The sequence below is a fragment of the Lutra lutra genome, chromosome 13 (genome assembly GCF_902655055.1).
Source record: "Lutra lutra chromosome 13, mLutLut1.2, whole genome shotgun sequence".
Taxonomy (NCBI): domain Eukaryota; kingdom Metazoa; phylum Chordata; class Mammalia; order Carnivora; family Mustelidae; genus Lutra; species Lutra lutra.
Window position 1 is genome coordinate 88,648,624 of NC_062290.1, and position 26,985 is coordinate 88,675,608.

Here is a 26,985-nt window from a genome sequence, read left to right on the forward strand (position 1 = left end):
GAGGCAGTGACTCCACTGCACCATCGCCCCCCGCCCCTGGAGCGCGCCCTCCTTTCCCATCCTTCCGCCGCGCTCCCGGGACTCGGCTTTTCCCCTGCAGCGGAACTTCGGCTCCTTCCGGAAGCCCTCGGCCCTTTCCGTCGTGAGATCGGGAAGCGAGCCGGCGGGAGCTCCGCCCCCTTAGCTCTGCCGGCGCTCGCCCCCGCCCCTCGCGCCGCGCCTCGGCGCTTCCCCCGCGCTCGCGCCCGCCCGCCGCCGGAACGCGCGTGGCCGCCTATAAAAGAGGCGAGCCGCGCGCGTCGCCGCCACTTACCCGCTGCGGAGCGAACGGCGAGGCGGGAGGTCGCGGAGGCGCGTCGGTCCCTCAGCAACCCCCATCCCGGCGCACCCACCGCTTTCACCCCGCAGGAGCCGGTGAGACATGGAGCTGGGGGGAGGGAGCAGGGCCCGAGGGCCGCCGACCCCTGGGCGGGGAGCGGGGCAGCCCCTGGGGCGGGGCGGGGCGAGCGCGCGGACAGGTGAGCCCGGCCGACCTCGCAGCTGCCTCCGACGGGCGGGGACCTGGCAGGCGGGCCGCAACCGGCCGGGGGGAGCGTGGGCTGCCGAGGAGCCGCCCGGCCCAGCCTGGGCGCCGGCCGCTGGAATGTCATTGACTGGGCGGAGGTGGTGGGGGGAGGCGAGGCCAGCGGGTCGGTCCCTCTCCCCCACCCCCAAGCCTGGCTGCGACCCCGCCCTGCCCCATCCGGCTGCGGCAGGTGGGGCGGGGGCCCCTGGCGGGATCCTCACCATCCCCCTTCCTGCGGAGCGCTCCCCCAGCGCCCCTGATCGCCTGCCTCGGCAGGGAGCGACTTCTGCAGCTCCTCTTCTCCAGTCCCCACAGCAGTGCCGCCCCAACCCTTGAGGGAGGAGAGCCGAGAGCATAGAGGAAAAGGGCTCTTTGACCTTAATTTCATCCACTGTGGCGATTCTTGGCCTTCTCTCTAGATGCAGAAAGGTCTGAGACTGGCCATCTCCTTTTCCTTCCTCGTAATAAACATTTCTTTCCTACCCAGTTGTGATTTGCTTGTAAATAACAGGTAGATGCGGCGTTTCTTTATATTGAGACTCAAATCCAATAACTTAATAGCTTACGAGTTATTCCCCTCCCCCCTCCCCCCACCCCACCCGAGACGGGGGTCTTTCGATTCGAGGACATTATATTATTTGTCAAAAATTCTACAGCCACGCCAGTGTTGAATGATAGAGCAGCCTTTTGTTTGTAAGCTAGTCCTGCAAATTGGACAAGATGCTTCCTAAAGAAAATTGCCTTTAAGAGTCTCTGATGCATTGGGACAGAATATTCTAAATAAGGGGCTTGTTAAGGTTAAGGGTTGCATATGTTTTAAATTAAAAGCCTGAATAGCCCAGAATGCTGGCTTGAGATGATTGAATTGCCCCAACACTTTTGTCAAATCTCTTTTATATAATAGATTCTAAAATACGTAAGCCCTTTGTTCTGTCTTCATCATGGCATTTTAGAAAAACTTAACCATCATGGCTGTTAGGGAAGAATAGAAGAGAGACCATCTGAAGTATTTTAATAATATGTGGAGAAATTGCGGAGTCATAGCAATTGGACCTAAGTAAAACGGAATGTATCAAAGATGGAAGGGTGGGGGTGTCTTGCAGCCAGGAAACAGAAAATCTTAAGAAAAGCGGTGGGAATACTGAGCTGTCTGAAGCTATTGAGCCAAGGTTCCACCTCCTAAACTGTCTTTTCCCTTTTGTTGCAGCTAATGTCTTAGATTTTCAAAGGTCGGATTGAAGTCAAAAGTTTAAAAATGCTCTGTAGGGGGAAAAAAAATGTGCTGCAGTAAGGGCCTCTGCAGGAAATTAACAGAAAGCCTTTTTTAGTAACTGGGCCAATAATGACTCACTGGGACCCTCAAAGTGTGTTAGCTGTTATCTAGGGACCTCCACGGAGAGACAAGACTCGAAAAGAGGATTTGCCCTGTGCCGGACAGGTGTGAAGCAGTTCTTAGAGTAATCCATCAATTGGTGACGTCTTGGGGTGTGCTTTTGGTCTTGGCCGTGGGTTTTGTAGCAAACTAGCATTTGGAGAAATCGGGTATGTCTCTGGTTCTAATATGAGCTTGTCAAATAATCTGATGGATGGGTTTAGGCAACGAGAGCAGGTTTTAAGATTTTATTTATTTATTTATTTATTTATTTATTTATTTGAGAGAGAGAAAGAGCATGAAAGGAGTGAAGTCAGCGGGAGAAGCAGACTCCCCTCCGAGCAGGGAGCCTATGTGGGACTCATCTGATCCCTGGGGACTCCAGGATCATGACCTGAGCCCAAGGCAGTCGCTCAACCACCTGAGCCACCCAGGCGACCCGAGAGCAGGTTTTTATTTTTATTTTATTTTTATTTTTTTTTTTAAGATTTTATTTATTTATTTGACAGAGATCACAAGCAGGCAGAGAGGCAGGCAGAGAGAGAGAGAGGAGGAAACAGGCTCCCTGCTGAGCAGAGGATGTGGGGCTCGATCCCAGGACCCTGGGATCATGACCTGAGCTGAAGGCAGAGGCTTTAACCCACTGAGCCACCCAGGCGCCCCGAGAGAGCAGGTTTTTAAATCCCATCTTTCTTTTGGTTCCCTGGGTCAGTATTTGCTCTATTTTTCCTTACCTGCCCTCATCCCAAAGGGAGGGGCCGACAGCAGATCCTGAGCAGCATGTCCGGTGCGGTCCACAGCCCTGTCACTGCTGAAGCTGCACAAAGGCTAGTGGGCAGGAGGCCGGCCTCGTAATCAATCCTCCATGGGCTATGCAAGGACTCCGCTAGCTATGCGGTCTGGGCTGCCGCAGCTGTGGTCAGACTAGGTAGCGGACGGCACTGCCCTTGTGGCTAGCTAGTGCTGACTCCGGGAATGCCGGAATGCTGGAATGCCGAGAAGGGAATGCAGAGGAGGAGTGCAGAGCTGATCGCTTTTGGGGCCGAGGCCCTGGCGGGGGAGCAGCTGTGTTATTAATTCCCTTCTTTTTTTTTTTAAGGTTTTATTTATTTATTTGACAGACAGAGATCACAAGTAGGCAGAGAGAGAGAGAGGAGGAAACAGGCTCCCTGCTGAGCAGAGGATGTGGGGCTCGATCCCAGGACCCTGGGATCATGACCTGAGCTGAAGGCAGAGGCTTTAACCCACTGAGCCACCCAGGCGCCCCCCCTTCCACCTTTTTTGCATATTCCTCTTGTATGGGTTTTGAATAAGAAGTAGTATTTTAGTAAGGACCCGTACCAGTAAAGGAGGCCCAAGTCAGATCTCTATAGCTTGAGTTCTTGCTTCTCTCTATGTTATTTTATGACTGAATGGAAGGGGATTTAGGAATTGGCTAGTCCTGGGAGTCTCAATTTATTGGGCGGTGGCTCTGGGGCGGGCATATTTAGTGTTAGAAAGCATATTCAGTATTCTTCATCTGGAAAGTGGGGAAACGGAGGCCCAGAGGGGGTGTAACTTGGCTGAGGCAGCACATCTAGATCAACAGGAACTGCTAAGGGACCAGACAGAGAAATTGGGTTCTCTTTCCACATTTTAATTCCCTGGTGGGGTTCAGAAGCTCTACAGAACAAGAAAGGCACGGGGAGAACACCAGGAATGTGGTTTTTTATTTGTATTTCGTATATTCCTAATGGTCTGTTTTCTTCATTTTGACATTATTTTGTTCAGTTTGCCCTTAGAAGCTTGTTATCTCGCTCTTCCCCCTCCCCCTTTAGACTCCACATTCCTCCGTCATGTTGTCATCGTTTCGTAAACGCAGAGTCCAGGTATTTGACCAGCATGCAGGAAGCGGGTTGCCTTTTTGGTTTTGCCTGGCTTGCCGTGAAGACACATTTGTGGCAGAGGTTGAATGATCTAAAGAGAGGGGGGAAATCTCTGCCTGCATGACCTTTCTGTTAAGCCAATTGGTTTGGGTTGGGGTTTTTTCCTCCATTGTTTTTTTTTGGTGTTCCGTGAACAGAAGTCTTAGTACATTGACTGTAAAATTTCCAAAGCCTCCTGCTGTTTGCCTTCCTCTCTTTCAGGCATGAATACATTAATTTCTTCTCACCCTACTGGTGTTTGCATGTAATGTTTGCTGACTTTTTAATTGATGGTTACTTGGTTCTTAAGAACCAAGGGACTAAACAGATTATCTTAGCTATTTGGAAAAAAATAATCTGAAAATGTGTCGTAAAAGTAGTATTTTTAAATTTGACAAATACCACAAACTTGGGTTTGTTTCCTGTTCCCACCGACTTATTTTTTTCTGCCACAGGCCTTGTAATGAAATGGAGCTTGCGTTTTCTTGGCTAAAAAAAAAGCTCACTGTATATATTTCATTTTGTACAGTTTTTGAGTGTTTGCTGAATTGGGCCTTTTTGAAAAAGAAAAATGCTTAAAGTTAATGTCTCAATATCCCATAAGGAGAAATACAAACTTTGCGAATTTCTAGTGATTATGGGTGATAAATCCAAGGCAAGCCCTTTTATAAATCAGAGTGGTGAGTTGCCTGAAATGAGGTTTATAAAAATGGGCCACATTTTAACCTTTCCCTGTTTTGTGATTGTCAGAAACAGTATTTTGCACTTTAATACCTCTCATCTAAATTCTGCAGGTTAAGAGGTAAGTCGCAGCAAGATAGCATTTGGGAAGCCTTCAGAAGAAAGTTTTCTCAGCGTTGCTCTGCGTTTCTGGATTTTGATGCAATGCAGTATGAACCTTTTGCGTTCTTAAAGCTAAGTCCCTGCTCACCTCTGCGGAAACGGGCCCGTGTGGTGAAGTGAGTTAATCAGTCTGAAGGCTGACATGCAGATCCACAGAAGCAAAACTAGTTTTTAATTCATGGTTGAAACTCTTCATTTTTGTACTATTTACCTCGCTACTTCCCATCCGCTGTGCGGCTGAAATCTGTAGCTAGGCTGGTTAGGGGCTCATTAGCTTGACATGGGACTCCGCTGCCCGAGCATGTTAATGGGCGCCGAAGGGTTCTTCCGTGGTTTGTTCTCCGGAGAAGCCCGTCCACATGGGTGGCTGTAGTTCCGCTTGGCACATGTAAAATTCCGTCATGGGTTGGCTTTCGGAGCCAGGGGGGAAAACCTGCGTTGTCAGTCCTGCACCTTGGAGCTCTGACTAAGCAACCACAGTAAATCCGAGGGATGGTTTTTCTGACCTTTTGCTTTGGGCGATGTGTATGAATTTTCCCATAGAGCCCAGTCATCTGTCCACCGCCTTAGTCCCCCCAAATCCCTTTGCTTGCAGAAGAGTGTATCTGGTGAAATTGGAGTTCATGGTGTAGTTTTCCAGATGCCTCTTACATCCAGCACGTTCCGTGGCAGAACCGGGGCTTTGTCTCCGTGGCTCCTTCATGCTCACCACCAGTGGCTTCTCTGCTGGGGTTCCACGGGGAAGTTGAGCTGAATTCCTCCGTCCTCCCAAGATATGCGGGACGGTGCCCTCAACTACTCACTGCAGGTGCCAGGTTCGCTGTGTGGGAGGCATCTGACCTTTGGTCTGAGAACAACTTCCATCAGCAGTCTTTTCTCTTGCCTAACTCGGAGTCTGTCTGTCCGGGTCTCGCCCGCCCTCCACGGATGGACTGATGCCCGTGCATAGTCGGGCGGATAGCTTCTGTAGGTGAAGCCGAAGCATTTAAAAATTCCCTCAGTACCAAGAACTAGCTCAGACAGCTGTCTCTTGGCATTGACAAGAAGACAGTTTTTAATTAGTGCCTAGGCTTTTCTGTAGGAATCCATTTTCAGTTGATAATACGTGTGAATTTGTGTCAGATATGAGGAGTCCTTCTCGGGCGTGTTACATCTTTGGATTAAACTAGAACTTTCTACCCAAGGTTCATATCTTTAGACCCCTCTCTTTCTTCCCAGAGATCTGGCAGTATCGTAAGAATGCTGACAAGGTCTTTTTATTTATTACAATAGAGGACATAGTTGTAATTCCTGTTTTATCCCCCGAGATCAATTCATACTCCTTGCTGAGTGACGCGGCTAACATTCCGACTGCTGCACTGCAGCATTTATAAATAAGCCTGCGTCGTCGGTCTTCGTGAAAAATATTAGCAAAAATACGACTTTTTTCTTCGGGTATCTTCCATGGGAAGCTGCCCTTGAACATACAGAGAATATATTTAGCGCTTCATTTGCCCTCTATTTTCCGTGGACAGGGACCTGATTGGCAAGATCAGAGTTGAGGGACTCCTTCGAGATAAGCAGTCATCTGCCATCCTAGGAAGTTGGTCCCTCTGTGGGTTTTTAGGCAGTTAGTAAAATAGATAGGCCAGTGTGGTTGGAGATTTTTTTTTTTTTTTTAAGATTTTATTTATTTCTTTGACAGATCACAAGTAGGCAGAGAGGCAGGCAGAGAGAGAGGGGGAAGCAGGCTCCCTGCCGAGCAGAGAGCCCAACATGGGGATCGAGCTGAAGGCAGAGGCTTTAACCCACTGAGCCACCTGGCACCCCTGGAGATTGTTTTTTTAATGGCACATTTCCCAAAGTCTTCCTTTCTAGCTCTCAAAAGGTGTTAATCCCATTAAGGTTGGGAACAGCCTGGAACATTCTCATTGGAGCCCGCTCATCAACAGCCACATACTTCAGGCCAGGGGTGGAGATCTTGCAGCCTGCGGCCTCGTCCTGGGGGGGGAGGTGTTGCACACGCGAGCGGAGGCCAAGAAATTCCACTAACTCCCTCACGGGGTTTTGGGTGAGAGGCTAACACATCTTCCGGTGGCAGCATTTCTTGGTGATAGGAATATTTTTCCTATTTTTAATATAATCAATGGAAATGACCCATTTCGGAGCAAGGAAACTGGAGTGTCTAAAGATGAACTTAGAGACAACTCCCTCTCAGGTTAAGGGGTGGGGAGCTCTTATTAATGCATCATTTCAGGCTCCTGTAACCATGCAAATGAGGATCCTGCAGGCCCACAGCAGTGGGAGAGCTTTGATGACTTTCAGATGCCCAGCTCCCCAGGGACAGCCAGTGGTGGCTTGGCAGAGCTCCCACCTACTGACGTCAGCTGATCTGCAGGAAAGAAAAGTCCATTATTGCCTGACCAAAGCACTTGGTATAGAATTGACTCGTTCTACTTCACTGGGGTGACAAAGAGGGCCTTTTAGGTTGGTTAATTTCAGCAGGGCCTCGCTGGACTGTCTCCCTGGATTGGTAGAGTCAAATCCGCAAGCAGGACCCACGCCGGGGGACTTGCTAAGGCGGTGCCCTTGCCACATTATGTTAGAGATTCTTGGCTTCATCACAAAGGGCCTGCTCCCCAATGTGATTTCTTCAAAATTTCCGTGGCAGCTAAAGGATTTTAGAAATGCAGTGAATCCTGTGTGCGAAGAAGCAGGACAGATGCCCTAAGCGTTAATCTAAGGATGCAGACTTTTTTTTTTTTTTTAAGATTTTATTTATTTATTTGACAGAGGTCACACGTAGGCAGAGAGGCAGGCAGAGAGAGAGGAAGGGAAGCAGGCTCCCAGAACCCTGGGATCATGACCTGAGCCAGAGGCAGAGGCTTTAACTCACTGAGCCACCCAGGCGCCCCAGGACTCAGACATCTTGCAGGAACTCATGTGCACTGTGGTGGTTTCATACATACCTGCACCTTCCATGGCCATTTCGTTGCCGGAAAATTCTGTGAGGGAGCAAATTAGGCACAATTTCCTGCTGTTTTTTCATCTGAAACCGTTTCCCAAGAGATTAGAACAAAGGAAGTATGTAATTTCTTAACCCTGATTGTTTGCTAACTTAAGACTCATTCTTACAAAAGCAAAATCAATTTTTATTTCTTGATTAAAAAAATAATTTTTTTTTTTTAAGTTTTTATTCACGTCATCTCTATACCCAGTGTGGGACTCGAACTCACAATCCTGAGAGTCACATGCTGCACCGGCTGAGCCAGCCAGGTGCCCAATTTTTATTTTTTTGAATAATTAATATATCTGCCTTCCCCTTTCTTCCATCCAAAGTGGTGATGGGAAAAATAACAGTGAAAGGAAGGAATAAGCAAACAGCCACCAATAAAGGGTATGCTGGGGCACCTGGGCGTCTGCCTTCGGCTCGGGTCATGACCCCGGGGTCCTGGGTTCGAGTCCTACGTTGGGCTCCCTGCTCTGGGGCGGGAAGCCTGCTTCTCCCTCTCCCACTCCCCCTGCTTGTGTTCCCTCTCTCGCTGTGTCTCTCTCTATCAAATAAATAAATACAATCTCTAAAAAATAAAAATAGAGTATGGCAGCTGCAGTCATGGGCAGAATCGTTGCTTCTGGGAACCAGAGGGTCCCGGCTCACCCCAGGTAGACTCTGTGACTTGGTTATTGGATGACCTTGTGTCCCCTGCCTACTTAATAATGAAGTGGCAGCAGTTTCTCTGTTTCCAAGTTCCGAATGTAACTGACTCTAATGTGTGCCGAGTTCTGTGGTCAGAGAGAAAGAGGAAGATAAGGTCTTTTTTACATAGTCCCTTAGGAACTCTAAATTTACTAAAGAACCACAAAGACGGCAGGGAGAAAACCTGGCAGAGTGTGACGGTCCTCTGAAGAGCATGGGGACAGTGAAGACTTCTGATTGAGGACTGTAGAGAGGACAAGGACAAGGTAGTTGCTCTAGACTTGGAGGGCTTTGTGTGGTATTCGGCGCTGGAGCTGCGAGTGGGAGAGAACAGTCCTGCCCAAGGGGACTTCCTGAGCTGGGAAATGGGCCCTGCTAGGGCCTGTAACTTGGAGTTGGCATGGGAGTTCGATAAGAGATCCGGCCGGAGCAGACGGTGTAGGCGAGTGAGTGAAGTCACGTTTACATTCTAGACCGTGTGGCTGCTGGTGCTCGTGATCGTCGTCAAGAGCCCTGCCGGCAGTCAGCTCACACCCACGCTCAGATTCTGCCCCGTTGTGATGAAGTATTGTTAACAGAAATTCCGCTCCACTGCAAACAGATGTTTACTTTTCTAGAAAAATAATATATTTATCAATTTATTTATTTACCTGAGGGAGGGAGCAGGGGGAGGGGCAGAGGGTGGGTGGAGAGAAAATCTCAAGCAGATTCCGTGCCAGGGATGGAGCCCGACTCGGGGACTCGATCCCAGGACCCTGAGATCACTGACCGACCAGGAGTTGGACGCTTAACCGACGGAGCCACCCAGGCACCCCCAGACATTTAATGGCACCTTCAGATTTTGGTTTCAAGGATAGAAGATATTTTTTCCAGACACAGTGGTCTGTTGATGACGGAATGGCCTTCTTGAGCTCTGTTTCACCAAGCTCCCCCCCCCACCCAAGTGAAGAGGCCACCTCATTTCTCAAAACGTACTGCCACGTGCTGAGGCCCAGATTAGTAATTCCCATCTGCTCAGTAGGCTGACACCTGGTTGCAGAAACTCGTTCTCCATTTGCTGTTCTTGTCACAAATCTGGCTTTTCCCCGGGTGGGATTCCAGTTTGACAATATGGAGAAGGTGACTCGGGTGGACGATGGGGGCTCTGGCCCCACCTTTTACAAGTGAATTCCCGTGTCCTGCATAGCAGCATCAGCACGCAGCATATCCTTGATTATTTGTCAACACTTTTCTTAATGGCCCGTATATGCCAGAAATTGCAGATACAAAGATTAGGGTGCTCAGTCTAATTATACCGTGGGAAGTATAAACAAGTGCTTCATAAATCTGTGCAAAAGTGTGATTAAATCTGAGGAGGAGGGAAGAAGGGAGCGTGGAGCCCAGCTTGGGGAGGAGGCAAGATCGTACAGCTTACTCCTCTCGGCTGGGCATTAAGGTATAAATAGGAGTTATCCAGGCAGAGGAGAGGCCGAGCATTCTACACAGAGGAGGCCTAGGCAAATAGCTGGGAGTCTGCCTTTTTTTTTTTTTTTTTCTTTTTAAGATTTTACTTATTTATTTGTCGAGGGGGAGAAAGAGCGAGCTCATACACAAGTCAGGGGAGCGGCAGGCAGGGGGAGAAGCAGGCTTCCGGCTGAGCAAGGAGCCTGACATGGGACTTGATCCCAGGACCCCAGGATTGTGACCTGAGCTGAAGGCAGATGCTTAACTGACAAAGCCACACAGCGTCTCTAGCTTAAGGTCTTTTTTCTTCTTTTTTTCAGGTTTTATTTATTTATTTGAGAGAGAACCTGAGCATAGGGAGTGGGAGAGGGAGAAGCAGACTCCCTGAGCAGGGAGCCCAATTCAGGGCTCAATCCCGGGACAGTGGGATCATGGCCTGAGCCAAAGGGGGACGCTTAATGACTGAGCCACTCAGGCACCCCCCCCCCCCCCAGCGTGGAGTCTTTCAAGGGAATCCTGTATTTGGAGAAGAAAGTATATTTCAGCATGCCTAGAGGGTAGGGAACGTGGAAGAGAGAGGATACCAGCCTCGTGTGTCGGGCCAGATCACCACGCCCTGCTAAAGAGCTGGATCCTTTCCTCCCTCAGAACAGAGCCGTGAAAGACCTTAAAGCATGGGAGCGATGTGGCCAAGAACATGTTTCTTTTTTCTTTCTTTCTTTTTCTTTTTTTTTTTAGATTTTATTTATTTGGCAGAGATCACAAGTAGGCAGAGAGGCAGGCAGAGAGAGGGAGGGGGAAGCAGGCTCCCCGCTGAGCAGAGAGCCTGATGCGGGACTCGATCCCAGGACCCTGGGATCATGACTGAAGCTGAAGGCAGAGGCTTAACCCACTGAGCCACCCAGGCGCCCCAATCAATCAGACTTTGTGGAGAAACAATAATACAACCAAAATAAGGGTCAGTATGTGGAAAATAATTTGGAAACGATGGTGGTCGGCCAGAATCCCCTCATGTCCTCTTGGTAAGGAATCTGGTGACTTTCTAGGAACGTAGTCCTCAGAGTGGATCAGGTCCGAAGGATGCTTTGTTGCCACCTCTTGAAGCTGCTTTAATCCCTAAAGAGTTAAAACCAGTGACCTCACCCGGATCCCACCCGTGCTGTTTCCGTCCCAGCTGGATGCTGGGAGCCCTCTTCCCTGCTCGTCCCTAGCCTGCTTACTGTCTCCTGTTAGCCCAGCCCGGTGAGCTAGAAGAGCTCTCAAAGGTCTCCTGGCCAGCACGGTTTTTATACCGTATATAAATCACGGGGCAGTAGCCGGAGGGGCTAGGAAGTTTATATGCTCTGCTTTCCCACCAAATCTCTGAATCTTCTGTAGAATGTAATTTGACCTCGGACAGGTCCTGCGATGCCCCATTTTCACCTGCCATTTTTAGTCATCGTAGGGAACCGAGGCACAGGGAAGTGCCTCGCACAAGGTCATGTGGTACTGACACATTTAGAAGCTCTTTTTTCTTTTTCTTTTTTTTTTTTTTAAGAGTTTATTTATTTGACACAGAGAGAGAGAGGGGGAAGCAGGCTCCCCAAGGAGCAGGGAAGCCCGATGTGGGGCTCCATCCCCGGCCCTTGGATCATGACCTGAGCCGAAGGCGGTCGCTTAACCGACTGAGCCACCCAGGCAGCCGATTTAGAAGCTCTTCGTCAGCAGTCTGTACCTCTGTCCCGCTGTGGTTAGAGGAATCAGGCTTACTCCTGAAGAGCGTGGGTTGCATCTTCTGGGTTTTGCCCACCTATAGGTGAGGTTTTCTTTTTAATGTGAGAATTTGGTGAAAGTGTCCAGAAATCTGGGGATTTAAAGTTGGGGCTGACTGAGTGCTGTGGGGAGTGCTGCCGCCTCCATCAGCCTGTCCTTGTAGCAAACTTGAAACTGATGCTGAACTCCAGTGTAGGCGGGCGGAGGGCAGGGTAAACCTGGCACCACACTTTCTTGTTCTTGTGTTTAGATTTCTGGTTTTGAGTATCACATCAGATCCAGATTTAGAGGCACAGCCTCCTGTTTATTAGTAATCACCATGACTCTTTTTTATGTAAAGCATCCATTGCTTTAAAATTTATGTAGTGCAAGTATTTGTGACATAAACCTGGATTTTTTTTTTTTTTAACTGAAGTGTAGTTGACCTACCATTTTTATTAGTTTCCGGTGTGCAACTCACCATGCTTTCTTTTTTTAAGTTGCACTTTGATTTTCCATTTGTGCACATTCACGGGACACAGCCTGTTCCTGGCGCAGGCGCTCTGGTGGCCTGAAGAAGACTCGTGGGATTATGGTTCCCGATAACTGGGAGCTCAGGGGCTCTGACTAGGTGAAGTCTCGTTGATGTTAAGGACCGTGTTACTTTGTAATCCTCCCCTTTTCTTCATTGGACAACAGGCTGAATTCTGGAGAGATAGAAAAACTGATTTAAGTAAGAGTAAATTCTTTTTAATCTCCACACAGTGGAATGCAGAGACCAGGTTTCAGGACCTTCGAATGGATTTCTCAGTAATTCTTTGAGTACCACTTTGGCATTTCCTTTGAATCCTTCAAGCCTGTGTAGAATTGCTGGGAAACTCTAGTTCTCCCAGTTTCTCTGGGTTTGTCTGTGGTGTTGGTGAGGCGTCCTCTGAGGGACCGTCACAGCGAGTGGATGGCTGTTTTTCACAAAGGACTAGAATTAATGCTCGTTGTTCTGTCCTGAGAAGGGACTACCTTCTCCTTTCATTCATCTGCCAGGGCTCTCTGGTAATTCTTTTCCTTCAGAGAGGCTGACTCTGTAAAAGCCACTTTGGTTGTGTGGTGCTTATTTCAGGGCATTCTGTCTTTTCAGAAAATGGACCCAAGTGGGGTCAAAGTGCTGGAAACAGCAGAGGACATCCAGGAGAGGCGGCAGCAGGTCCTAGACAGATACCACCGCTTCAAGGAGCTCTCAACCCTCCGGCGCCAGAAGCTCGAAGACTCCTATCGATTCCAGTTTTTCCAGAGAGATGCTGAGGAGCTGGAGAAATGGATTCAGGAGAAACTACAAATCGCATCCGATGAGAATTACAAAGACCCAACCAACTTGCAGGTGTGTCTCATCTCCCTGAGTTTCCTGCCAGGACTCAGGAGCTCAAATGTTTTTGCCCCAAAGTCACACAAAAGTCATTTAATTATGACCTCGAACAAGAAGAAGGTAGATCAAACATAAGGCAGGACTAACTCATTATTCTGAAAAGCCCACATAAATACGAAGATGTATGTGGAATCTTGGGGGCGTTCTTTTCTGGATGCTTCAAGCTGATGGTTCTCAAAGCACTGCTTTGCAACTGTTGGTGGTTTCAGGGGGAGGGTCTGGGTTGAGCTCTTGGAATTTTTATTTTATTTTATTTTTAGATTTTATTTATTTGAGAGACAGTGAGAGAGAGCATGAGAGGGGTGAAGGTCAGAGGGAGAAGCAGACTCCCCGTGGAGCCGGGAGCCTGAAGCAGGACTCAATCCCGGGACTCTGGGATCATGACCCAAGCCCAGCTGAGCCATCTAGGTGGCCCGGTTTGAGCTCTTAGAATATGAGTTTTCGAGAAAGACATACTAACAGTGTTGCTGATGGAAATTTTATAGTTAGGCATCTCTTTAAGCAACTCACTGATAAGTCTTATCAGAAGCAAGCCTTTAAAAATCATTGAATTGTAACTGAAGTTAATTTTGTGATATAAATTGTGCCTCAGTAAAGCTGTTTTTAAAAAAAAGGACAGAGCCTTTCTTCTCATTGATTTTGGTGAAGGACTTTTTTTTTTTTTTTAGCAAGTGGAACACATGGTTCTCTTACTACCCCCAGAGTCCTCCAAGAAGAGAAGAAAGTGTCATATACTGAGTGAATGTGGATGGATTATTATCCAGGAGTAAATCGTACATGCTAATTGTTGGTGTGATTCTGTATTTCTAGAGGGATTGGATGTCCATATAAAGGCTAATTTCCTGGTAGTAAAGATAGCACAAAGTTGGTGGCCCTCAGTGGCCAAGCTTCCAAAAGCCGTATAGATGATGTCAGAGTATTTGAGTAATTGTGGGGAAGGGGTGGGGGATGCTGAGTGTCCCTAATTAGAGGGAATGGGATTCAAGAGGGGAGAACTAAGGGGACCTGAGGCGGGGTGGGGCAGAATGGTGGCTGGCGTGTGGTTGCAGCTGTGTCTCATGTGTCCACCAACAGGGCAAGCTTCAGAAGCACCAGGCCTTTGAAGCTGAAGTCCAGGCCAACTCAGGAGCCATTGTTAAACTGGATGAAACTGGTAACCTGATGATCTCAGAAGGGCACTTTGCATCTGAAACCATAAGGGTAAGTAGGAGTCGTGCCTGCTATGGGAGGCCATCTGGTCTGGTTGGGGGAGGAATGTGGATTAAGTGCCAATTAGGGATTCTAAAAAAGACTTTTCTAGCTTTTTTGGTGATTTTTTTTTTTTTTTTTTTTTTTTTTTAGAGCAAGAGAGGGAGGTGGGGGCAGAGGGAGAGAGGGACCCTCAAGCAGATTCCCCACTGAGTGTGGAGCCCGACACAGGGCTTGATCCCACGAACTATGAGATCGTGACCTGAGCCAAAGTCACTAGCCTTTTCTAGCCTTTTAAGAGACTTTGTGAAGTTTTGCCTTTGTAATATGATGATTCAGTATGAATGTAAATAAGAATGTGTCTGCTCAGAGGGGAATTAATATTCTTTTTATAAAACAGAATGTGATTATACTTTAAAGAAGATTACATAAATGAAACCTAAATGTATAAATGGTAATTAGAGGGGAGAGCATGTTAGTGAAATTGGTGAATTTGGGGATCAGGACGCAAAGATCAGTAGGATTAATCACAGACACCATAAAGTTCTCTGTTGAAAACTCGAGGTCTGGATCTTGGTGACTTGCCCTAGGAGGTGGTTTGCCGAGGTCTAGTCCCCAAGCCAGTTAAGGGCCCAGCTGTGAGCAGTGACTTATGGCACCTGTTGGTCGGTGACCTAGTGACTGACACAGCCAGCTGTGAAGCAAATGTCCTTACATTGTGTGATTGGGCCCGTTTGGTTCCAGTTCACAGATAATTGATCTGTCTGGGCCCTAACATTTCCAGTACCAAGGTACTAAGGGAAAGCAGACCTCTTTAGGATGAAGTTTGCACACTTGGTTTCTCACAACCGGATACTCTTTCCTGTTTCTGATTTATCTCCTTCCTGTCTGTGTGTCTTGTTCTTTGTCATCCAAAGGCCCGGTCTCTTGAGGGACTGGCCTTTGCAGTCCCTTACCAGTCAAGGCAATTGTGGAGAGTTCGATGAAAGCTACATTCATAAGCCCCAGTAGAGACACCCCACCCCCTCCTCCCCAACACCCTTGTGGAGCTTTCATTCCTGTAGGATCCGGTCTAGTGGTTTTCAACAATAAATACCTATTGTCTCTCTTTTGCACTAATGCACTCTACAGTCTCATATTGAAGACTCGCAATCAGCCCTGGGCTTATTATTAATAATTAACTATTACTAGTTATGACGTGAGTAGAAGAGTAAATTCTGAATGCCACGTGACCAACTATTTAATTACATTCAACCCATTTGGGTAATTAACATGTATCCCCACGATTAAATATGTACCATGTGTCTCTGCGATTAAATATAAGTATCTTTCTGCTCGTTTTCCCACTGTTTTGTCCACCATCTTGAAGTAAATGAAAGCAGCCTGCTGTATTATTTGCTTGATAGAAGTTGTTTTCCAGAGTGCGTGGTGATGTAGTATATTACCAGGTGGCAGAAGGGAAACAAGGGAGACAGGTCAGGTGTTTGACTTTAGTGATTAATCTGGAGAGGAGGAGACCTCAACACTCACTCCATTCAGCTGTTAGTGATGACCCTCCTCCTGGAGATCTTATTAAAGTAGTATTTAAAAGACTATTAGCCACTATTTGTTGAGTAGCTATTTATGTGCAAACACTTGGCCATTTTGACACAGGTCGTCTTTGATCTCCAGTAGAAGCTCGCTAGGTACCCCCATCCCCACAGTATGGAAGGGAAGACACGGAAGCTCTGAGAAGTTTGAGTAACTTCAACAAATCCCACAGCTAGTAGATGGCCATTGGAATTCCAGTCCACGCCTTTGTCTACTGACAATTATTTCCTGTATTTTCCCAAGCTATATGTCATTTCTGTCCCCTTTCCTTATTTTCTTGGCCAGCTGCTTCTCTGAAAGCTCCCGCTGTTTGCTCATGCCCCAGAACCGGGCCGCCCCGGCCGCTTTCCATGCGGTCCCCAGGTGCACCTGCCTGCCCGCCCCCTCCCGCTCCCGGGCAGCAGGGCGCTGGGGAAGTTGGACTCCCTGACCTGCAATGTTTCGGAGATCAGACGCACGAGGGATGCGAGGTGGTTCCAGTACTGGAGCAGGCTTTGCCCTAGTTCTTTACCTGAGGGTGTGAAAGGGAACTTTGTGGGAGACTGACCATGGACTTGAGGGTGAGGTTTTGGGGGGAGCCTTCAGTGGTCTTGTTTTTAATTGGAGCAAAGGGCTTTCATTCACAGTTCCCCTGGTGATCCTGGCTTGGCATTTCACCTGGCCCTATAACTCAGTAAGAGCGGTTGGCGGGCTGGTTCATGGGGGCGGGGAGTGGAGGGTGAAGATTGCTTCTGTGTCCTGGATAACCTGTCTGTCGCCGGTTTAGACTTTCACACCGTACCGGACCGCGTGGCGCCCCATAGTCACCGCCACCCACATCGGGTCCCACATCCGAGTAGGTGGAGCATTGAGTGGCTGCTGCTTGCCTGTGTCCCCCCCCCCCCCCCACCTTGGAGTGCCTTTCACTTTCTTCCCATTGGCGGGCGGCTTTGCATCCTGCCGTGGTGGAAGTGAATTGTGTGAGCGTTTATTTCCCACTGCTGTTTCTCCTTTCATGAGAAACTGCACACCCTTGTTTCTAAGAGGATCCACCCATGTTGGCTGTCCCTCGGCTTTCAAGTTTTTAGGCGGCTGGGAGGGGCGTCTCAACCATGAGTGGATCCCGGATTTCTCTTCTGTGAGTGTTTCAGCCTTGCCGTGTGTTTGCCCTTTGGCCTGCCGGTGTTAGGTGGAAACTCCCAGTATCTTGGGTAGGCAGAGGCAACACACTGAGATTGGATTAGATACCGGAAAGCATCCCGGAAACTGGAATTGGTGATCACGTGCCCCCAGTTGTGGATGGGTCCTTACTAGGACTGTGCCATGGGAACCCAAAGATGCTGGGAAGTGAGTATGTTTGGGCCTGGGGCTGCCACTCAGGCGAAGTTGAAAATAAACCCAACCCGAGATAGTATTGGACCATAAACTCTCTTTTCATAGACGTTCCAAAACCTTTTCTGCCAAAAATCCAGCTCAGTTGCTGATTACATTTCAGGACCCCGTCTCTTCTACTTTTATTATTATTTTTTATTTGAAGATCTTATTTATTTATTCATGAGTGACAGAGAGAGAGAGAGAGAGAGGTGGAAGCAGAAGCAGGATCCCCCCTGAACAAGGAGCCCCATGCGGGACTCGATCCCAGGACCCTGAGACCATAACCTGAGCTGAGGGCAGACGCTTAACCACCTGAGCCACGCAGGCGCCCTCTTCTTTTTATGAAGGTGTTCCTATTGACTTGAGCCTTGTCATTACTTCTTTGCATTCATGGTGCCCATAGGATCTCGTTTCATTGTTTCCCTCCACAGATTCCGAGCACACACTTCAGGGATTTCTGCTCAGTTTCCACCTCATTTCCTCCTCTCTCCTTCCACAGTAGCCTTCTGACCCAGGAATCCCACTTAATGACTCATTACTAAGAACATTAATTATAAACAATAGAATATCGATAATAGTTGAATATAATCCCCTGAAGTAAACCACAATCAAAATCCACCTGCGAGGTCAGTTCTTTTGTTCTTTCAGACCTCCCGAACCACTGTGCGCCGTCTGCTGTTTCCTGTTCTCAGACTTCTGGTTTCCTCTCCTTTTGCGGAGTATCTTTTTGGTGGGGGGATTATCTTTAGAAAGACTTGTTCTGAGCTCTGACTTGTGGGGTTTCTGACCTGTGGGAAGTCTGTGGAGGAGCCAGATCCCGTAGAAACGGTTGTGATCTCTGGGGCTGATTTCTAACCCGCAGACTCGTTTGATGGAGCTGCACCGCCAGTGGGAGCTGCTTTTGGAGAAGATGCGGGAGAAGGGAGTCAAACTGCTGCAGGCCCAGAAGCTCGTGCAGTATTTGCGCGAGTGTGAGGACGTGATGGACTGGATCAATGACAAGGTACGTGTCCCGGGCGAAGCTTTGCAGAGTGCGAGCTGCGTTTCTGGGCGCCGTTGCTTCCAAGCGTCGGTCGGTGACTCTGGCTCTGTCCTGGTCCCCGAATAGGAAGCGATCGTGACCTCTGAGGAGCTGGGCCAGGACCTGGAGCACGTGGAGGTTTTACAGAAGAAATTTGAAGAGTTTCAAACAGATATGGCCGCCCATGAAGAAAGAGTTAATGAGGTGAACCAGTTTGCCGCCAAGCTCATTCAGGTAGGTAGCGGGCTCCGTGCTGCTTCCACGTCCTAATATAACTCTCCGATGCTTTCAGAAGAAAATGTTATGGGGTTTTTTTTTTTTGTTTTTTTTTTTTTCAGTAACTTTTTTTTTAAGATTTTATTTATTTATTTGCGGGGGGAAGAAGCACAAGCAGGGGCCGTGGGAGAGGGAGGAGCAGACTCGCTGCTGAGCAAGGCGGCCGATGTGGGGCTCGATCCCGGGACCCCGGGATCATGACCTGAGCTTCGCCCACTGAGCCCGCCAGGGGGCCCCAGAAGAAAATTTCGACGAGCACTTCCCTGGTTTCTGAGCGAGCGAGGTCCGGTAAGCCTGCCTGAGCGTTTTGCTCGGGTCTAAGTAAGGCAGCAGTGCTGGTTACTCCTAAGGTAGAAACTGCTTTCTAGCTTGTGGCCACGGGCAGGAAGGGCAGAGTTCATGTGCTGCCTCCACCCACTTTCGGGTAGGGCTTGGCGCGGCTTGTATTGGGTCGCTGCAGCTGGTGTCAAGGATTCCCAGATGAGGGTGTGGTGGTGAAAGCTTCTGGGGGTTGGCGGACATCCACGGACGCCGGCCTGCTCTCCTGGGAGCCTGGGGAACCCTGTAAGGAATGGGCTCTCCCCTGGCGGCTCTGAGCCATTAAGAGGGGATAATGTAACCTTTCCCCATTGCCTGTGCACCGGCTCCTTAAGCTGCCGTCGTCTCCTCTGTGTCCGCAGCGGGGGTCAGAGCGCTCCACAGATGGCCAGCGGCAGGAACTAGAGTTTTTGCTTTCAGGGAAACTTGATTTGGGCTCTAAATCTCTAATGTATGGATCTGCTTCAGGGCTGGTACTTGTTCCCTCTCTGGCCAGTGATGAAGAGCCAGCATTCCTCAGAAATACCTCACCTTCCACGGTGAGCCCCCACCCCCTGCCCCAGAACCTCGGGGCACCCTCAGATTGTGCTGAGAAGAACGGTCAGGCCAAGCCCGAGATCACACAGATGGATCCCAGACCCTGAAAGCCTTCATTTGTTACTTTACGTGTTAGTTTTACTAAAACAAAAACATTTTTATTTATTAAATTAATTATTTATTAAACCACATTTATTTTAAAAATGTGGTTGGTGGGGAAGGATGCTTTTAAAAGAGAGCTCCAGTCTGAAGCGGGGAGCAGACCCTGAAGATCACGTCTGTGGGCAGGAACGCGCGATGGGCTCCTAAACATTCAAAATAACAGATTTCCCAGCACTTGGGACAGGCATGGGTATATTGGTGAGGCCACCCCACAGCGGCCGAAGTGTTGTTACAATGTAAAGGTTTTTGGTACTGATGACCTCTGCTGCTTTATGGCCTCACCATCTACTCCAAGGGATAGATAGTGTCTCTCCCCTTTTCAGGTAAGACGAAATGGAAACCAGTTGTGTTTACTTATTTATTTATTTATTTACTTGCAAGAGAGCGTGAGAGCCAGCAGGGGAGGGTGGGGGAGAGGAAGAGAGAGAATCTTAAACAGGCTGTGTGGAGCCTGACATGGGGCTCGAACTCAAGCCCCCCAGGTCATAACCTGAGCCAAAATCAAGAGTCAGACACTTAACCAACTGAGACGCCCAGGTGCCCCAGGAAGCTAGTTTTATACAAGCTTGGCTTCATTTCACACAAAATACCAGTATTTCTTCGGAAAGATGAAGGTTTGCCGAGGCAGAGACTGGGAGGAGCTGGGGGCTCAGGACCCAGCCCGGCCTCTGCTCTCCCTCATGTAGGAGCAGCACCCCGAGGAGGAAACCATCAAGACCAAGCAGGACGAAGTGAACGCGGCCTGGCAGCGGCTGAAGGGACTGGCCCTGCAGAGACAGGGGAAGCTCTTCGGGGCGGCTGAGGTTCAGCGATTTAACAGGTACTAAGCCGGGGAGGGCTGCGGGGCGCGGGCACGCACCTGGGGGGCCAGGTCCAGGATATGGCACATGCCAAGAAGATGCTGGAGTCGCCCGGGGTCTGGCCCGCTGCGGCATCCCCAGCTCGAGACGGTCGCCGTAAGTGGCTGCCCTGGTGTCTCCCTTCCACAGGGATGTGGATGAGACGATCAGCTGGATTAAGGAAAAGGAGCAGCTAATGGCCTCTGATGATTTTGGCCGCGACCTGGCAAGCGTTCAGGCTCTGCTGCGGAAGCACGAGGGTTTGGAGAGAGATCTTGCTGCTTTGGAGGACAAGGTAGGTTCGGAAAACAGCCATGCCTGAGTTAGCGTGGCGGGGGGCGGGCTATGAGCACAGTCTGATGGGGGGCATTTCCAGGTCAAAGCCCTGTGTGCCGAGGCCGACCGCCTACAGCAGTCCCACCCTCTGAGCGCCGCGCAGATTCAAGTGAAGCGAGAGGAGCTGATTGCCAACTGGGAGCAGATCCGGACTCTGGCCGCGGAGAGACACGCCCGCCTCAACGACTCCTACAGGTGGGAATCCTCTCCCCAGGCTCAGCAACGGGCCTTTTCCTACCTATGACCTATTTGTTTAGAGACTGGCCACTCTAGAGAGAGAGAGAGAGAGAGAGAGAGTGTGTGTGTGTGTTGTATTTATGACTTTGTGAATATCCTTCCATTTCATATTGCTGCATTATGACCAGTAGAAGTGGGAATCTCTCCTTAGTGATCAGGGCACCAGTGGAATATACCATTAAAATTGAGTAAATCAATGACTAGGATATGAAAGGCTGCTAATTCCTAACCAGAGCTGGAACTGGGGAATGACCAGGAAGTTGGCGAGAAGGGACCAGACTGGGGAAGCACAGTAATGGACACAACCTAGATTTTATTTTATTTTATTTTATTTTTTTTTTAAAGATTTTATTTATTTATTTGACAGACAGAGATTACAAGCAGGCAGAGAGACAGTCAGAGAGAGGAGGAAGCAGGCTCCCTGCTGAGCAGAGAGCCCGATGTGGGGCTCGATCCCAGGACCCTGGGATCATGACCTGAGCTGAAGGCAGAGGCTTTAACCCACTGAGCCACCCAGGTGCCCCCACAACCTAGATTTTAAAGGATTGATTTCATAACTTCTCTTGCTTCCCTTTATGGTCAGACTGAAGAATCCTCTGTATCCCAGGACTAGGGTTGTCTGAGGACAGAATTCAGAGCTTTAAGAAAGGCATTTCTCATCCAGGCTCTCCACTAGGAACATCTGACGACTTACCTGGGTTTTCTCTAGGCTTCAGCGATTCCTTGCTGACTTCCGAGACCTCACCAGCTGGGTGACTGAGATGAAAGCCCTCATCAATGCAGATGAGCTCGCCAATGACGTGGCCGGGGCGGAAGCCCTGCTGGACAGGCATCAGGAGCATAAGGTAGTGTCTCCAACATCTTCTGGAAGGAAAGGCCTTAGCTTGTAAGGCATCAGGATGGGACTCTCACAGCCAGGTGGCTGAAAATTTGTTCACAGGTGGCTCTCACCACGGGATTGTTGTTGGTTTTGCCTTTGGAGACTGGCTCTGCCTGCTTCTCACAGATGGCGAAGCGGGCTAAATGTCAGGAGATTAAGCTGGTCTGGAAAAGTGAGGGCTTTGTCCTGGCAGGATGGAGGTGTAACCATTTTGTGCATCAGTCACGTACTGTCTTCAAAGGTGTCTTCGTTTAAATGCTGAGTCTCATATTTGGTGTAATTAAATTTCTTATTCTGGTTTTTTCCTAAGCTATGTTCCACAGAAAACTGGTTTTATGAGCTCTTAATAGGTTTACCTAGAAAGGTTTTGAATGGCTGAGTAGTTTTGTAAAACACTATGAAACAGGATTGTAAAAATTATTATTACCTTAAGCCTTCTGAGAAGCTTTAATGTGGTAGATACAAAAAAGTCAATATATGAATGTCAAATATACTGGCAACAGAAACATAACTTTTAAAAAATGCTACTTATAATTGTACCAGAAAGTATAATATACTTGGGAATATGTCTAACAAAAGTTTTGGAAGACATTTGTGGAGAAGGCAGTTAGGCTTTGTTGAAAGACTGAAGAAAGAAAGAGAAAAGGGGAACGTCTTCTCTCACGTGGCTGGAACAATCTTTTGTAAAGGTAGAAGAATTCTCCCTAGGACCTTTATGCCCAGTGCCGTTCCACACAGAAACCTGGTAGCTCTTTGTTTCTGGAGTGAGACAAGCTGATTCTAAACTTGATTTAGATGAAAAAAACTCAAAAACAGCTGAGGCAATTTGAAGAACAGGGTGGGACCAGGGGAAGCAGCTACCTACCAGGTACTGTAAAATCCTAAACCCACCCATCTGGCACAAGGAGGGCAAAGAGACCCCAGTGGAACAGAAGACGGGGCTCAGACCCCTTGAGCGTATGGCAGCGTGACAAGCTTGGACGGAGGTGGCCTGAGAAGTCAATGGCAGAAAGACTTCCCAGCAAATGGTGCCCTTGTGACTGGTCTCCCAGACTGATGTTAGGGAGCGTGGCCTCCTTGCTGATCCCGCTCCTCAGTGGAGATGGGATATCCTGATTTGTAACGTCTGTGTGAAAGTCAGCATCTCTGTTTTCTGTGCTGCTGGCATACATCGTGCCTTTTCTCGCTGCAGGGTGAGATCGACGCTCACGAGGACAGCTTTAAATCTGCAGATGAGTCCGGACAGGCCCTGCTGGCCGCTGGGCATTATGCCTCGGACGAAGTGAGAGAGAAGGTAAGCGAGGAGAGGTTCCTCAGCGGAGCGGCCTGAGAGCTCTTACCCATCCTGGAGCCCCCAGGCGGCGCGGCCGTGCTGTGCGTGCGGGAAGCTTCGCCAGAGCTTGTGCCAGGAAGTGCAGGGGCAGCTCCTTGAGGGACTGAGAGAGAAGACCTTGCGATCGGGGGCAGAAAGTCCCATCCGTCTGGGGCGATTGTGACCCATTGCCTACTGAAAGGAGACTTTGCAGGGAGTGGAGTCCCACGTTAGTGGTGGAGCCAGAGGAATCCACTTTCTTTAGTTGACACGTGTAAGCGCGCAGCTCCCACGCTCCATGGGATCCGAGTATAAAGATAGCTGAGGAACACGGAGAGTGATGTTTTAAGATTGTGCAGACTAGGAAGAGACGTTCCAAAGACACTTGTTGTCAACCGTGGGGCCTAAAAATGCCGTCCGGGGCATTTGCGCGCTTCCCGTATTTTATGGGACACCCACCCAGTTGACGTTTGTCCGCGGAGACCCCTGACTCCGTTTCTACTGCCCGCCCTTTAGAAAGATGCCCTTCCTCTGCCTCCTGAAGTTGCCGCAGCATTTTGACCTAACGTCATTTGATAACGTGGCAGTAAACTAATTCTAGACGAGCTGGAGTTCCCTGTCCTGCTTCGCGTGCGCACGCGCGCCGCTCAGGGTCTGCGTGTTTTCCCGCGCCGCGGCTGACACAAGTGCCTGTGACTCGCCCCCTTTTGCCAGCCCAAAAACAGGCCTGAAGATGAGCGTGAGGGTTAGACATCTCTGCGTGGGGGTGGGCGGCCGCCTGCCCTGTCCTCACGGCCCTCGTGTCCCGTCCCCCCCCCCCCCCCCGCAGCTGAGCGTCTTGGCCGAGGAGCGGGCCGCGCTGCTGGAGCTGTGGGAGCTGCGGCGACAGCAGTACGAGCAGTGCATGGACCTGCAGCTCTTCTACCGCGACACCGAGCAGGTGGACAACTGGATGAGCAAGCAGGAGGTATGGCCCGCGTGCCGCGCCGGCCTCCCCTCGAGTCTGCTGCTGGGGCGGCCGGTCTGGTTCGGGCAGGAAGTCACCGGCGCTGCGGCTGTGAATCGGGAGAGGAGGCTTCGCCGAGGGACCCCCAGCGCCGCTGCCGGCCTGCCTCCCGCCGCCGGGCTCGGGGGTCACCCTCTTATTAGATTAGTGTTGAGGGAATCTAAAGGGTGTTAGGGTTTCTGGAAGAGATCTTGGGAGTTTAAAAGCTATAGAATCTCCTGTTTGCGTGTTCCAGGCACCCTCTCCTTTGCTTCCCAAGCCTTAAGGGGTGAAAGGATGGGGGCGTCCCTCTGAGCACTTCGGTCTCTCTCTCCAGGCCTTCCTGCTGAACGAAGACTTGGGGGACTCCTTGGACAGTGTGGAGGCGCTCCTTAAGAAACACGAGGACTTCGAGAAGTCCCTCAGCGCCCAGGAGGAAAAGATCACAGTAAGACCCTTCTCGTCGTCGCAGCTTTGGGTGATCCTCAGGTTCCACCCAGAGTCCATTCTCTTCTCGAGGGTTTCTGGGCAGATGAGTCAGAGGACCAGCGAGACAGGGTTCAGCTGCAGCCCTCACCGTGGTGGCAGAGCTTGGCCTCGCAGGAGGCCTGCCGTAGCTCACGGGACGTGATCTTCTCGTGATGTCAACCTCCACACCGACGTTTCACTTCCGCTGCGAGTAGTTAGAGTTCAGGGCACCTGGCTGGCTCAGTCAGCAGACCGTGCGACTCTTGATCTTGGGGTCATGAGTTCAAGTCCCATGTTGAGTGTAGAGATTACTTAAAATCTTCAAAAAATAAAATTAAAGAGTAGAAGTAACTGGAGCTCATGGGAGAGGTTTTCCTCTTGAAAACAGTTCTTAGATGCAGGAACTGGAAGGCCGTTGACCTGTTGTGCCCCTTGTCTGATCCTGTCAGACGTGTCCTGACATCAGCTACAGCAAACATCTCCCGTCCAGAAGGGAGCTAGCGTGATAGTGTTGTCTCTGACTGATACCGTCAAGCAGACGCTCAGAAGTGAAGGAGAAACGACCTGTGTTAGGGTTTAGTGTTTTGTGACTGGTCAGTAATTACGAGGCCACGCTGTGCCACCATGTGGTTACCAGCGAGGAACCCCGATTCTTCCCTCATAGGCTCTGGATGAGTTTGCAACCAAGCTGATTCAGAATAACCACTACGCCATGGACGATGTGGCCACCCGCCGAGATGCGGTGCGTTCCGGTGCTCCCCACGTGCCTTCCCTTCAGTCCCCAGTTCTCCCTTCTGGGACGCGTGTTGCCATGTAGCCTCTTGAGCCAGAAATCCCTGGGGAGTAGGAAGCAGAGATTCACGTGGCTCCTTGTCTTTCAGCTGCTGAGCCGCCGCAACGCCCTTCACGAGAGAGCCATGTGTCGCCGGGCCCAGCTGGCGGACTCTTTCCACCTGCAGCAGTTTTTCCGAGACTCGGATGAGCTCAAGAGCTGGGTCAACGAGAAGATGAAAACTGCCACAGATGAAGCTTATAAAGTAACGTCTTGCAGCGTTGCCGTGTAGCATGAGGCTAGGAGGCTAAAGGCAGCTCTCAGATAAATTATAGCTAAAGAAAGAAATAGGGAATCCCCAAAACTGCACTATTTAACGAGGCGGTTTTCTACCTCCACGCCCTGCCAATAAGAGAAGTATGAAGGTAACACAGGGTAGCTTGACCATGCTCAGGTTCAAGATAGAACCCCCTTTTCCTTTTATTGGCAGGACCCATCCAACCTACAAGGAAAAGTACAGAAGCATCAGGCTTTTGAGGCCGAGCTCTCGGCCAACCAGAGCCGCATTGACGCCCTGGAGAAAGCGGGGCAAAAGCTCATTGATGTCAACCACTATGCCAAGGATGAGGTAGCGGCTCGGATGAATGAGGTCATCAGTTTGTGGAAGAAGTTGCTGGAAGCCACTGAACTGAAAGGTGAGAGGAGGTGTCTCCCTGGGTTGTGACAGGAATGCTGGGGGTTTCCACGTCCCTTCCCGGTTAAGTGCAGGGACTTAGAGCACCCAGGGAAGGGGGGGCCCGGAGACGTACGCAGGCTCATGTCCCAGGTGAGAGTTACTTGCCGTGCATTTTCGATGCTTTGTGATGGGGCACATGCGGTTGACATTGCTGGTGAGTGGGGGAGCCTGAGTCAGAAGGGGGAGATCTGGTCACCCGGCCATGACTGGACTGGGCCCCGTCACTGAAAATCAAGGCTCAGCTGAGAGCCGAGGGCACTTAGTAATTCTCAGACGTTCTTCTCCCCTGGAAATTCCAAGTCCGTATCTCATTGTCTGTCCTTTGTGAAGGACACGAAGTGTTAGCTGCGGTCATGACCCCGAGTCCCTCAGTAAGATGCCGTCGAGGTGAGCGCTGTTGGCAAACGGATTGCGTGAACAGATAGGTAATCAGACGTGCTCCTTTGACCAGGGATAAAGCTCCGCGAGGCGAACCAGCAGCAGCAGTTCAACCGCAACGTCGAGGATATCGAGCTGTGGCTGTATGAAGTGGAGGGTCACCTGGCTTCAGACGATTACGGCAAAGATCTTACCAACGTCCAGAACCTCCAGAAGAAGCACGCCCTGCTAGAGGCTGACGTGGCCGCTCACCAGGTAGAGGGGGACTTGGGGGCTGTCGCCAGGCCAGTGGTATGAAAACAGGAGTGAAGAACGACAAGCGACGTCAGACCACACTTGTTTTTGGAAGGATGAAAGGTGTGGGTTTGCCTAGGTGGCCTTACGCATTCCCTCTTCTCCGATTAAACTCCTCCCACAGAGGGGCGCCTGGGTGGCTCAGTGGGTTAAGCCGCTGCCTTCGGCTCAGGTCATGATCTCAGGGTCCTGGGATCGAGCCCCGCATCGGGCTCTCTGCTCAGCAGGGAGCCTGCTTCCTCCTCTCTCTCTGACTGCCTCTCTGCCTGCTTGTGATCTCTCTCTCTCTCTCTGTCAAATAAATAAATAAATAAATATTTTAAAAAAAAAAAAAAACCTCCTCCCACAG

General features: G+C 49.9%; 1 protein-coding gene across 17 annotated transcripts in view; it reads left to right on the plus strand.

Moving 5' to 3' along the window:
* The first annotated feature begins 256 nt into the window (after positions 1-256).
* SPTAN1 (spectrin alpha, non-erythrocytic 1) overlaps positions 257-26,985 on the plus strand; it is a 61,508-nt gene continuing 34,779 nt past the window's right edge. For 6 of the 17 annotated variants that reach the window (XM_047701293.1, XM_047701280.1, XM_047701279.1 and 3 more), the window contains exons 1-17: positions 271-414; positions 3,755-3,805; positions 12,670-12,909; positions 14,029-14,154; positions 17,948-18,088; positions 18,194-18,340; positions 20,086-20,219; positions 20,389-20,533; positions 20,615-20,769; positions 21,521-21,656; positions 22,884-22,985; positions 23,833-23,970; positions 24,326-24,436; positions 25,121-25,198; positions 25,338-25,493; positions 25,719-25,923; positions 26,416-26,597. In XM_047701293.1, coding sequence (XP_047557249.1) covers positions 3,773-3,805; positions 12,670-12,909; positions 14,029-14,154; positions 17,948-18,088; positions 18,194-18,340; positions 20,086-20,219; positions 20,389-20,533; positions 20,615-20,769; positions 21,521-21,656; positions 22,884-22,985; positions 23,833-23,970; positions 24,326-24,436; positions 25,121-25,198; positions 25,338-25,493; positions 25,719-25,923; positions 26,416-26,597 — 2,229 coding nt within the window. In that variant the 5' untranslated portion in view covers positions 271-414; positions 3,755-3,772. Of the gene's footprint in view, positions 415-3,754; positions 3,806-12,669; positions 12,910-14,028; positions 14,155-17,947; positions 18,089-18,193; positions 18,341-20,085; positions 20,220-20,388; positions 20,534-20,614; positions 20,770-21,520; positions 21,657-22,883; positions 22,986-23,832; positions 23,971-24,325; positions 24,437-25,120; positions 25,199-25,337; positions 25,494-25,718; positions 25,924-26,415; positions 26,598-26,985 lie in introns of all 17 variants that reach the window. The other 11 variants (XM_047701289.1, XM_047701291.1, XM_047701290.1 and 8 more) reach the window with 4 other exon arrangements.